The sequence below is a fragment of the Cydia fagiglandana genome, chromosome 24 (assembly GCF_963556715.1).
Source record: "Cydia fagiglandana chromosome 24, ilCydFagi1.1, whole genome shotgun sequence".
In the NCBI taxonomy this organism is placed as follows: Eukaryota; Metazoa; Arthropoda; class Insecta; order Lepidoptera; family Tortricidae; genus Cydia; species Cydia fagiglandana.
In genome coordinates this window covers 9,298,512-9,311,583 of record NC_085955.1, presented here as the reverse complement: position 1 = coordinate 9,311,583, position 13,072 = coordinate 9,298,512, and the positions used below count along the sequence as shown (strand labels likewise).

The 13,072-nt window shown below is 39.2% G+C and overlaps 2 protein-coding genes and 1 long non-coding RNA gene across 3 annotated transcripts; all 3 read right to left on the bottom strand.

The window, feature by feature from the left end:
• Positions 1-132: 132 nt before the first annotated feature.
• On the bottom strand, positions 133-1,256 carry LOC134676458 (uncharacterized). The gene is made up of 3 exons (XR_010099929.1): positions 1,225-1,256; positions 1,032-1,097; positions 133-274 (listed from the first exon to the last, which is right to left on the bottom strand). It is a non-coding gene; the product is annotated as an uncharacterized LOC134676458 (long non-coding RNA).
• Positions 1,257-1,641: 385 nt separating this feature from the next.
• Positions 1,642-8,400, bottom strand: LOC134676352 (uncharacterized). The gene is made up of 3 exons (XM_063534710.1): positions 8,315-8,400; positions 3,831-3,898; positions 1,642-1,827 (listed from the first exon to the last, which is right to left on the bottom strand). Exons 1-3 carry the CDS (start codon positions 8,364-8,366, stop codon positions 1,642-1,644), a joined length of 306 nt encoding a protein of 101 aa, XP_063390780.1. The 5' UTR covers positions 8,367-8,400.
• A 2,649-nt stretch (positions 8,401-11,049) lies between these two features.
• On the bottom strand, positions 11,050-13,007 carry LOC134676517 (GDP-fucose protein O-fucosyltransferase 2). Its single transcript, XM_063534902.1, has one exon. It carries the CDS (start codon positions 12,924-12,926, stop codon positions 11,736-11,738), a length of 1,191 nt encoding a protein of 396 aa, XP_063390972.1. The 5' UTR covers positions 12,927-13,007; the 3' UTR covers positions 11,050-11,735.
• Between the last annotated feature and the right edge of the window lie 65 nt (positions 13,008-13,072).

Genomic DNA, 13,072 nt, shown 5'->3' with positions numbered 1-13,072 from the left:
AGCGGAACTCCTTTTCCAATAAGTTAGAAAAGGAGTTCCGCTTATAATATTAGTTGGCATTTATTATGCAACACGGCCCTGGTCTAGATGAAGTGGTAAGCTTGTAGTTGTTCTTACGTGGGTGGGTCGCGTCGTCGCTGGCGAAGTCCCCGGGCTCGGCTCGGGGCAGCACGCGGCCGGCGCGCGCGAGCAGCGCGGCGAGGCCGGCGCGCGCCGCCGACGCGCGCGCGTCGCGCTTGCTGTGGCCCCAGCCCTCGAACGTCATGTCCGCCACCTTTCAAACATTTTGGTTACATTTTTTTTTTCTTAGCCTATTTGTGTGTCCCACTGCTGGACAAAGGCCTCTCCCCTGATTCTCCATGACTCCCGATTTAGCGTTTCCTCCGGCCAGTTGTTACATAAATAAATAAAAAAGTTTTTGGCAAAAATTTCATTTTTGGCACAGTCGCCATCAGATATATCCGAGCGGCCGAGGCGTTCACAATATCTGAACGCGCACTCTAACGCCTTGACAATAGAGGCGTGTTTAGATATTTGTGAACGCCTTGGCTGCTCCGATATATCGGATGGCGACTGTACAAGCTTTTATCGCTGACTGTACTTTTCTATCCACAGGCAACTAATACTCATCGAGACAATTCTAAAAACCCCTAACACAATTAGGTTGCGTTGTGTTATCACATAGTTTCTATGGCCACCTCCTGTCTCCATCATCAGATCAGCTCGACACCATAATATTGCATTGTCACCAGACTTACGTATGTATGCAAAATTTCAGCTTAATCGGAAACCGGGAAGTGGATCGAATTTAACTTGCAAGATTTGATTACAGACAACGGTCAGGTGAAACTAAATAAAAGCTTGTAATATTAAAGGACATTCTTACACAGATTGACTAAGTCCCACGGTAAGCTCAAGAAGGCTTGTGTTGTGGATACCCGGACAACAATAAATATAAAATATAAATACTTAAATACGTAGAAAACAAAGGAACAAATATCTGTGTACACAAAACAAATAAATGCCCTTACCGTAACAGCGACAGTGAAGCTTGGACAATGCACGGGCCCGCCCTGTCGTAGCACGCTGTACGTGACCTTGACCCCCAGTTCAGAGCTGCCACTGACTTGCCTCAACCGTCATAGCTGCGTCACTCACCGTAACAGCGACAGTGATGCTTGGACAATGCGCTGGCGCGCCCTGTCGCAGCACGCTGTACGTGACCTTGACCCCTAGCTCGTTCAGGGCTGACACTGACTTGCCTCTACCGCCATAGCTGCGTCACTCACCGTAACAGCCACAGTAAAGCTTGGACAATGCGCGGGCGCGCCCTGTCGCAGCACGCTGTACGTGACCTTGACCCCTAGCTTAGGGTTGCCACTGATTTGCCTCCACCACCATAGCTGCGTCACTCACCGTAAAAGCGGCCGTGAAGCTTGGACAATGCGCAGGGCCACCCTGTCGCTGCACGCTGTACGTGACCTTGACCCTTCTCTTGTTCAGGGCTGACACTGGCGACTTGTCACCGGTTTCACCGCCATAGCTGCGTCACTCACCGTAACAGCGACAGTGAAGCTTGGACAATGCGCAGGGCCACCCTGTCGCTGCACGCTGTACGTGACCTTGACCCCTAGCTCAGGGTTACCACTGACTTACCTCAACCGCGATAGCTGCGTCACTCACCGTAACAGCGACAGTGAAGCTTGGACAATGCGCAGGGCCACCCTGTCGCAGCACGCTGTACGTGACCTTGACCCCTAGCTCGTTCAGGGCTGACACTGGCGACTTGCCACCGGTTTCCACCGCGTTGGCTGCTTGGGCGAGTGCCTAAAAATACAATAATCTTTAACAGAAAGAACTTCAATAACTTTTCGAAAGGACATTATCTTTCTTTGTCTCCTTGTTTTTTTTATTTGTAGTTTCACAGTTCCTTGGTTTTACTGTAATGATGTGTTACTTATTTGATCAATAAAATAAAATAAATAAATTATGTCCGGTACCTATCATAGTACACGCTGCGCTGGTGGCCTAGCAATCCGGAGGTTTCGGGTTCAAACCCCGGCTTGTACCAATGAGTTTTTCGGAACTTATGTACGAAATATCATTTGATATTTACTAGTCGCTTTTCGGTGAAGGAAAACATCGTGAGGAAACCGGACTAATCCCAATAAGGCCTTGTTTCCCCTCTGGGTTGGAAGGTCAGATGGCAGTCGCTTTCCTAAAAACTAGTGCCTACGTCAAATCATGGGATTAGTTGTCAAGCGGACCTCAGGATCTTATGTGAGCCGTGGCAAAATGCCGGGATAACGCGAGGAAGAAGAAGACCATCATAGTACACCAATGGGTACCTGTAAATATCAGTAATGACAACTTTTTCTTGTACATGTACAGTCAAGTGTAAAAATATGTGCATACAACATATTCAAAAATATGTCCTTAATTCGCTGACATATAGACCTATTATGGGACATATTTTTGAGAACGATGGGTGCACCCATATTTTTACAAGAGATATGTCAGGATCGTAGCAAGTGGAAATCCGTGGTCTCTGCCTACCCCTCCGGGAAATAGGCGTGATTATACGAGTATGTATTTATGTATGTATGTATGTATATTTTTACACTTCACTGTACCAAGGCAACATGGCTGCGCGTAAATATTATCATCTGAGTGACCTAAGAATTTACACACACATACACATATATGCGATTAAATACATGGCGTGCGCACATAGACATTAAAACGATTTCCGTAGTATCACAGAATAATTAATAGTACTACCGTACATAAAGGAAACTTCCTACAAAAACGAAGTTTGACAGCGGTTCAGGGTCGAATCTTGCTGTCCCTTCCTAATATATGGCACTATCCCTTTCGGCTATTTAGGGTTGTCAAAAATGAAGTGATTATCTTATCTGTGGTCGTGCACGCAAATGGAAGTCAAGTGGTGCCAACCCTAATGATTGCTCGGAGCAATGCGGAGCCGGGCGCAGCCGAGTTTGACCGAAGTCAGGAGTTTCGCAGCCTTGGTAGTATGGCGTGTCCGTGTCTGTCCGTCCGTCCTGTGATCTTAAGAGTCTTAAGTGTTGTGTTATACATAGTACCTATAGTACATTAGGTTATAATATTTGAAAATAAATTATTTTTAACCTACATAAATTACTATAAGACATAAATAGGAATATAAAACTAAAACTAACTACAATTAAAATAACTAAAACTAAAAATTAAAAATACCTATCAAAATTTGGTGCCCTCGGGAGGGTGCCCAACACGCAGGCAGCGTTCCCGCGCTGGATTGCGATGGCAATTCGCTGCGCGAGAAAGCTGCCCGCGCGGGGGTCACCCGTTGCCTCCCTCAACCATTTCCCAAGCACCTTAATGAGCATATGTGCGCCTCTGCCCCACGAACCAAGTGTCTCGACGCCAAATGCGACGAATTCGTATTCGTAGTATATTACGATACGATACAAGTACGAAAAATAGGAAATTGGCAAACTAGTGGCGATTAATTAAAGCACGAGCGAAGGGTGTTTTAAATCGACACTAGTTGCGAATTACCTATTCGCACGTGTATCGTACAACGTTTTAAGGGGCCCACTGGCCCACCGAATAGTCCGCCGGACGGTATCGGCCTGTCAGTTAGAACAAAATTTTGACAGTTCCGAACAACTGACAAACCGATACTGTCCGGCGGACTGTTAATCAGTGGTCCCCTTTACAGTGCATATAGCACTTTTTCGACATAGTTACGTAATGTGCTTATTATAGCACAGGGTGTCGAAATGGAACACCAGATGTACTGTAAAATTAGTTAAATGATTACACACCTGTAGGTTCCACTTGAAGCCAGCCCCGAGGCGTATGGTGGGCGCGCGTTTAGCGGGAGGGGCGCCATCTGTACACAACATATGTAATTAGTAAAAAGTTATGGACTGTAAACAAGAAATAAAAAAAAACATGTCTATGGTTCACTTATTTGACAGAGATGACATTTAAAATAAGGTTGGCAACACTGTATTTCATACAATATTTTTTAACGGGTCATTACACGAAGTATCGAAAAGTGCCAAAAAGATACTGCGTGTATGCACAAATGCGTTTTTGGGGAATAGACTAAAGACTTGTCTTGACAACTATAAGGTAGGGTTTTAAATGACAAATAAAAGTACGGGAGTAGAAAAAAGATTTTAAGACTTTGGAATTATAAAACAAACTTATAAAACAAAGTCCCCCGCCGCGTCTGTCTGTCTATATGTTCGTGATAAACTCAAAACTACTGAACGGATTTTCATGCGGTTTTCACCTATCAATAGAGTGATTCCTGAGGAAGGTTTAGGTGTATAATTTGTTAAGGTTATATGCGCTAGTTCTATAAATGGGACTTATAAAACTCAAAAACCGAGCAAGTGTGAGTCGAATCCGCGCACGAAGGGTTCCGTACCATAATGCAAACAAAAAAAAAAAAAGCAAAAAAAAAAACGGTCACCCATCCAAGTACTGACCACTCCCGACGTTGCTTAACTTTGATCACGTTTGTTGTATGGGAGCCCCATTTAAATCTTTATTTTATTCTGTTTTTAGTATTTGTTGTTATAGCGGCAACAGAAATACATCATCTGTGAAAATTTCAACTGTCTAGCTATCACGGTTCGTGAGATACAGCCGGGGGACAGACGGACGGACGGACGGACGGACGGACGGACAGCGAAGTCTTAGTAATAGGGTCCCGTTTTACCCTTTGGGTACGGAACCCTAAAAATCAATCCTTACGCTGCGCGGACCGTAGCTGGACTTATGGGACTTACCTTCCACTCTGTCCAGAGGGTACAAGACCTCCAAATCCTCAATTTCCATCATTCAACTAGGCCTTACTGTTATTAACCTATACACCCTACACCAGATAATGTGACACAACTGAAAACCGCCGTAAAAAATTTTTAGCTTGTAAGATTTGTATGTATGTATGTTAGTTTGTAAGGTATGTATCTATGGGCCATAGTTGCCTGATAAATGATATTAACAATCTCAATATTTACCTACAGTAATTTAGTTATGTTACCTGTATGTACGTCGTATGACTTGTAATACAATAAATCATTTACATAGATTTTTTTTAGCATTAGAAAAAAATTACGCGATCTTAATTGACGTGTCTTTTAATTGAAAAACGCTTTTTAAAAATCAGCAACTAATAATTATGAAAGCAAAAGAATATAAATAACCGTATATGATTCATATTTGTTAAATTTTTGCCGTGACTTATTTTTCAAAAGTGTTTTTCAATAAAAAGATTTAGATTGTTTACCTTTTTTCTAATGCCATAAAAAATGAACTATAGTGTATAATTATTTTCCAACGTATTTTCACGGAAACGTACGAACGCGTCTTGCAATTTCAGCCAGTCTCGTTACAAAAAGTACTGAGGTTGACTGAAGTAGCATGACAAATACGAACGTTTCCGAGAAAATACGATGGAAAATAATTATGCACTACATCTGTACCAGACAGCCTGCAATTATATGTTACTCTTCGAAGGCCGCAAAAATATGTGACACGCTCTTATGGCTCTACAAATAAGATCGCGTCAGATATTTTTGCGGCCTTTGTTGTGTAACATATTATTGCAGTTGACTGTACACATGAACTTTAGAACAATCTTAGTTACACAATAAAGAATCCTGGTTATAATGAAATTAATAAAGCTTAAAAACCCCGTCATTAATTATGAAGGTCTTGTAGATAGATGAAATCTTTTATTGGCACAAGTTGTACAACCACCAATACCACCATCTTGACTTGACAAGATTATAGATTTAAATCACACTCAAATCGGTTCATCCGTTTTGGAGCTAAGAAATTACAGACACACAGATACAGCCCTCTTTTTGGGGGTTAAAAATTACACCCTTAACTTATTTTCGACTAAACACAAAGCGACTACACAATATCCTCAAACTATTGAGATTGTTAATAACACAATTATATGCCGAAATCAACTTTTAAATATTAAATACTATTAACAATTACATCAAGTATTATTTAGAAAAAAGTAACATTACATCAACTGACACAAGGATAAATGACAGTGTAGGGTAGGTGGTCATAAGTAAACTACCCTCTTTTATAAGATATGTTTCGAATGGGATAATAGATACTACGGCACAGAATAAATGGGCGTAGTTTAGGGTAAAAGATCCAATCCACAAAAATCTGTTAGTGAAATTTGAACTTTCTGTCAAACGCAAAAGTCGTTTATTTAAATGACAAATTTTAGAGGATGGATCTTTTACGCTAAACTACGTCCAAATAATAGTACTAGAAACAGAAGACTCACTCTCTAACAAAACGCGTCTGGGCTATAACCGCAAAAATTGAAGTTCGCAAATTGCGGGGATTTTTCTCTGTCACTTAATTACGCCTTCATTGGAGTAAAAGAGAAAGATCCCCGCAATTTGCGAATTTCGGTTTTCGCGGTAGCCGCTCTGTTCAGGACGGATATGGCCGCTAGGTGGCGACAGCGCCACGCGCGGCTTATGGCTAGCCACCGAAAGTTGTGTGGAACGGATGTACTTGTAGCTACCTGTTGCAAAGCGACGAATTCGCGGAGTGAGCCACGCCTGACTATGATCGTAAAGATATAATGCCTAAGGTTTTTTTTTAATAAAATGGAATAGCTACCAATAAACACTGCTTTTTTGAAAAAAAAAGTGCCTTCTGCATTTAATTTTAATTGCAGATTTTTTTGTATACCTATAACCCCGCATTCAAAATTACGGGTTACCCCAAATTTACTGTAAATTCTTGATAAAATGATCACCTATAATAATTTAAGAACTTTGACGTTTAAAATAACACTTGCACTACTATTAAAATCGCTGCAGGCTTTTCTTGGTCTAACTAACTCTATAGTTCGTTTTTTTTAGCATTAGAAAGAACTTGCAAGAAGGTAAGCGATCTTGACATGTCTTTTAATTGAAAAACGCTTTTTAAAATTCAAAAACTATTACTTATGAAAGCAGAAGAATATAAATGATCGTATTAGATTCATAATTGTTACATATTTGCCGTAACTTATTTTTAAAATGTGTTTTTCAATTAAAAGACACATCAAGATTGTTTACCTAATTTCTAATGCTAAAAAAAACGGACTATATGATGGCGCCTCATGCGCCATCTATTGAAACCTTTGGCATTTGCCAACCTCATTAAAGATATTCTCTGAATAAGAAATAAGGATGTACCTTCTTCATTCTGCAGGTATGTGTAGAGGCGCTGCAGACTACGTTGGAATCGGGATTGGGGGCGGTAGGGGTAGGGTACTGCGGAGGAAAAGGTCATCGGGAGGAAACGGAGGCCTACCGCGAACACAAAAGGGGGCTATTCATAAATTACGTCATTTCAAATTACATCGGATGACGGTAGCATGAAGTAGGAGGAAATGGGGTCATTTGAAGCATGGTTTTTGGATGATTATATTTATTAAAATCAATGACGTAATTTATGGACAGCCCCAAGCTCGCAAATTACGGACATCTTTCTCCGTCATTCTAATTACGCCTTAATTGGAGTAAAAGACACATAGATACACAGATATTTGTTCCTGAGTCATGGTTGTTTTCTATGTATTTAAATACTTAAAAACAACAACACACACAACACTACAACAACAACAGACAACGATATCATCATCATCATCATCATCACTGGCTCAGTGACCCAAAGAGGATCTTGGCCTCTGACACAAGGGAGCGCTATTCTGCCCTATTCTGCGCCACTTCACGCCAGTTGGGTATTCCGAGGGCGGACAGGTCTTTTTGGGCTTCGTCACTCCAGCGGTATCTGGGACGCCCAGACGGACATTTTCCGCCCGGGTGCCCCCCATACGCTCTTCTATAAATACTTATATATTATATATATCGTTGTCTGAGTACCCACAACACAAGCCTTCTTGAGCTTACTGTGGGACTTAGTCAATCTGTGTAAGAATGGCCTATAATATTTATTTATTTATTTATCAATAGAGTAAGATGCCCACAAATTTGCGAACTTCGGTGTTCGCGGAAGGCCCTCTTCTCATACAACTTTGCTATAATATAATCAAAGAGAATAGAGTGTATAGAGGCTTATTGTAAATTTTGTAGTCACGGTAAATTAACTGCCATCTGTCGTTCGACATAGGATTAAAACTAAAAATGAAAATGAATAGTGTGCTACGCCTCACCCACACATATACATATATGTGCATATGTGTCCCCCACAAACACATATCTGTATGTGTATGTGATGCATAGTACTTCAAAATGATACTCACACCGCAGACCAGGATACGGTCTCTTCTGCCCGATGGTCTCTTCTACCGGCATCACGAAGTCCGATGTAGAGCTTATGTCTCTGCTGGATGTCTGCAACATACATAAAACTGTTAGCTGGCGTTGAAGTACTTTTCGAAGTGTGTCGGTACTTCTATATGGTGGCTAGGGTAAACTATTTTTGTGTTGAATATTAATCACTTTACAATATCTTAGATAATATGCCCGTTTTCCCAGAGATAAGACCTAGATAGATCGGTTTTTCGACCCCGAAAAACCCTATATAGCATATTTAATTTAAATTGTTAGAGCCATTTACAAGATCCCCGAAATATATATCATCGGGTGACAAGCAAAAGTCACTAACTAACAACATTGAAATTATTGGACAATAAACCGTGTTACAAGTGTAATAAAGTGCGTTAGTACTTAAATTTTTTGATAGTACTTAGTGACTTTTGCTTGTCACCCGACGATATATAAACAAGAATTGCTTGTTTAACCCGTGGAGCGCCCTACTGTCACACGTGTGCTGGTAACTAGTATAGGATTCCATACTACGGTAATTTTGGGGCACTCCATGGGTTAAAGGTATTAAATAATCAATTTAGTATATTAAATACCCCATAATTAATAATTATATTAATTTAGTATATTAAATTTATATGTAGTATTTTGACGACCGGTCTGGCCTAGTGGGTAGTGACCCTGCCTGCAAAGCCGATGGTCCTGGGTTCGAATCCCAGTAAGGGCATTTATTTGTATGATGATACAGATATTTGTTCCTGAGTCATGGGTGTTTTCTATGTATTTAAGTATTTGTATATTATATATATCGTTGTCTGAGTACCCACAACACAAGCCTTCTTGAGCTTACTGTGGGACTTTGTCAATTTGTGTAAGAATTTGTGTAAGAAATAAACTGTACAATTACGATGGTTCAGGTGGGGCGTCCCATTGCTCTTGAATATGAGCTGACATAGCTAAGCTGTTCCTATATACCCTTTACAAGTACACAATCTTGACACTTACCCAACTTTCAAAATTATCTGAAATATAAAAAAAACTTTCATTAACACTTTATAATTTACCCTGCCTCTTGTTACCTACTCATTTAAGTCCTGTCTTTTTTTTCTATTATGTACTTTTCTTTAGTAGTGCACATTTGCACAATAAAGAATTTTATTATTATTTGTATCTCCTTGGATATCACGGGCCTATAATCCCGGTTTTTTGATAGGCTTGCGTGGGGACACAGATCCAACACGTAGAGGCCCCTTGGAGAGCTTTAATGTCATGTAGAATTATTATTATTATAATTATATAAGTAAAAACTTATTTACATGTAATTAGGATCTTCATAAACTCGCAATATCTAAACTAGTTTAATGTTATGATACACAAAACATACCAAAAACAAAATATTTTAATGTAACAAATAGTTGTATAAAATCTAAACAACGCGCGCGTTTGTATACTTAACGTCTGAACGACCGGAAAAGGTGAACTGTTATCAAAGACTTGAAATAAATGTAATGCTTCTAAAAATATCTGGAATAAAATTTGCGAACAGCGATAAATTTTGGACGATAAAAAATTTAACTAAATACTTATTTGATAACATTGCGGGTCAAAACGGATGCACAATGATGCTTTGACAGACTAGCAATGTAATTATAATACAATGGGACATTTTATTCATCCTTATAGACATGAAACATTGAATACAAAAATACTGACCATTTTTGCGCGGCATTCATGTTATGCCGTTTAGATGGACGAATATATAATGCCGGATAAAGAAATGAAGTTATAAATGTATTTAAATAATGTGGTTAGCTATTGTTTATCTTATAACAACCCGTTTTCAAAACAAAAACGTTTAAATGTTATAAAACTAAACAAGGTTATGTTTACTATTCATAAATTGGGTATATTTCTGTAAATAACACGATTTACATACCGTTTTTAGTAAAATCAGTGGCATTGTCGTCCATAACACGTGGAGATTTATTTAGATCGTATCTAAATAATGCTTTTTATGACAATAAAAATTATAATTTGCACAAAAATCTGTATCTGCAAATTTTCACACAACACAAATGACAAAGCTAAATGCGTTATTTTACATAACATCAATACTATAGATAAGTGATTTTCTACCTTAAATCAATCCAACAAAGCATATATTTGCTGACAAGTAACCCAATAAAAAAATGACTTTATTTGTATCAATCCAAATGTGGTTAAATTTCGATTTTAGCGCCATCTAGTGTCGAATAGCCGTACCATTAGCTTCACTTACTAAGTTTTCTCATAAAGTGTTGTAATTTTTACGCTAGATGCCACTTGGAACGATTTTTATCATGGAAAATGAGACCCCGGCCAACTCCGGCGTCCCGTACTAATCCGCATGTCGACCATTTTCGTCTCTCGTTTTCTTTATTGCTCATAAAATTGGTACAAAAGGCGGACTAAAGATCGGTTTTCCTAGGATAGCGGTGCCGTCATATAGCGGCCGACTCCATACTAAATAATACGGCTAAATATGGATGCCGTAGTATTTGTATGGAGACGGCCGCTATATGACGGCACCGCTATCCTAGGAAACTAGAGCATAAGCCTCATCACGAATATTTACACCACACAATAAAATAAAACAAAAATTACAAAATAACTGTTTATTTCGTAATTTGTAAACTTACAGATTTCTAAGAAAATTAGTAAATATGGCACATAAGAGAAATCAAGATTCTCATTAAAGATTGAATATAATATAAAATAAATGTATAAAATTAGGTACAAATTATTTTCATCAATATGTCAATACTATTTGATATTATGCAACAGCTTCTAAACTATTTACTTGGCGTGGTATACGACCAATCCAATTCCTTTGTCCAATGAGTCCATCTCACATTTTGCTTAATGAGAGAGTGAGATGCAATAGAGAGTGAGAGAGAGGCTTAAGGAGCCATTTGAGAGTAGATTTTTATATACTGGTCAATAACTATAGGAGTCAGTACTTTGCATGGGGTCTCTCAACCCCATCCTGCAGTGAAATTATCAAGATTTTGGTGGTGGAGTTAGGGTTGCCATACGTCCGGATTTGTCCGGACATGTCCGGATTTTTGACCCTTTGTCCGGATTGCGGCCGGACTTGGCATGTGTCCGGATTTTTAGGAATGACCTTATAAAAATAAAATGCGCGCCCGGGGAGGGGGCTACGAGATCGGGCGAAGGGAAAGGGAAAAGTAGATCCACGATACAGTACACCACAGAGAGCAGCGCGCCGCCGGGGCGTCGTTCAAGCTATGCCAAATCTCTGCTACAAGAAATGTCCGGATTTTTAGGGTGATATCCGGATTTTTATCAGCACTTTTAATTCTTCCATATGGCAACCCTAGGTGGATTGCACGAGTGTTAATGTACGATAGTCCACTTTGAAGGCTTATCACATTTCCCCTTGTCTGGACACAAACGGTTAAAAGTCGTTTTACTATCAAACCCTAAGATCTCTCGTTCTTCTTGAATACGGAATGTAAATGTACTTTCATGAGTTCCTATAAAATATGAACTCCGGGAACATATTATTTGTTCTATTATCGCTATCCCCCCATCTCCATATAATTCTATATCTTTTCTAGTAGGTATGTATAGAAACGGATTATAATTAAGTGTTTTTAATTGCTCTTCCAGTTTTTCTATTTCTGATTTAAATGCGTCGGTAGCTATGAAGATTTTATTAATTTTTAAATTGTTATTTTTGATTGCTGTGTCTATTTGTTTAGCTGTACCCTCAATAGATGGCGCAAAATCTTTTCTACCGTAAATGAAGTCTTGCCTTCTCCAGTGTATGCTTAAATATGTAGTGCACTTTGTAGTATCACAATTCAAGTTATCTGCAATGTATTTTGATGCAATTTGCATCAGGTTATTGTTAAATTTCATGCTCCGTCTGCAGTCCCAAAAACTTTTAGTACCATAAGAGTCGTGTAACGGTATTTCTCCGTGTGAAAACATTATTTTAGTGTCCTTCTGATGGAGTTGTACTAGCTCCCATAATTTGGAAATTTTCCCTTGAAATTTAACGCAAATCTTCTCTGTTACTGTTATATTGTTGTAGCCCCAAAAACCTTCGTAGTGACAGTTTTCTTTACTAATTTCCCACTTCTCTTTAAAATGGCCACCTTCAAATGCATCTTCGTAGTTTTGGAGTACATATAATCTGTCAATGGTTAGTTTAGGAGTTTTACTCATCACCTCGTACATTTCAGTTACAGGGGCGTACGATTTAAGAGAGTTTAAGTCGAAGAAAGAGCCCCATGGAGTCGGGTTGCGTGATATTTTCCAATGGTATAAATGATACCAAGGTGGCAAAACTAACTGCCAGTTCTTCCGTTTTCCATGCTTCTGGGCTTCGGCGAGCATTATAGCGAATCTCATGTATACATCACGACGTAAATTGAAGCCTTCTGGTGGATTTACATCATAGAAAATGAGTTTTTGTTCGTCTACGTTAAGATCGCAACTTTTTGAGGAAGCATCACAGTAGCCAGAGTCTTGGGCAGCAGCAAATAGCAAATTTATAAACAAAACGCAAATAAACACCATTTTATACTACTGTATACTAATTTCATTCACAGCAATATACTAAATTTCTAAAAACAATTTACTTATTGGAGGTTATGTTATCTTTTTTTTAATGTGAACTGTCAGTTTAATTTGCTTCGTTCGGAAATAAAATAATGACGATAAAA

What these genes read in the sequence shown, in the direction of transcription:
- LOC134676352 (XM_063534710.1), bottom strand. Translation starts at nt 8,366, where the DNA reads ATGCCGGTAGAAGAGACCATCGGGCAGAAGAGACCGTATCCTGGTCTG. An exon ending in ACCGTATCCTGGTCTGCGGT is followed by an intron (nt 3,899 to 8,314) that starts GTGAGTATCATT and finishes TGTTGTGTACAG; the next exon opens with ATGGCGCCCCTCCCGCTAAA. An exon ending in GCTTCAAGTGGAACCTACAG is followed by an intron (nt 1,828 to 3,830) that starts GTGTGTAATCAT and finishes TTGTATTTTTAG; the next exon opens with GCACTCGCCCAAGCAGCCAA.
- LOC134676517 (XM_063534902.1), bottom strand. Translation starts at nt 12,926, where the DNA reads ATGGTGTTTATTTGCGTTTTGTTTATAAATTTGCTATTTGCTGCTGCC.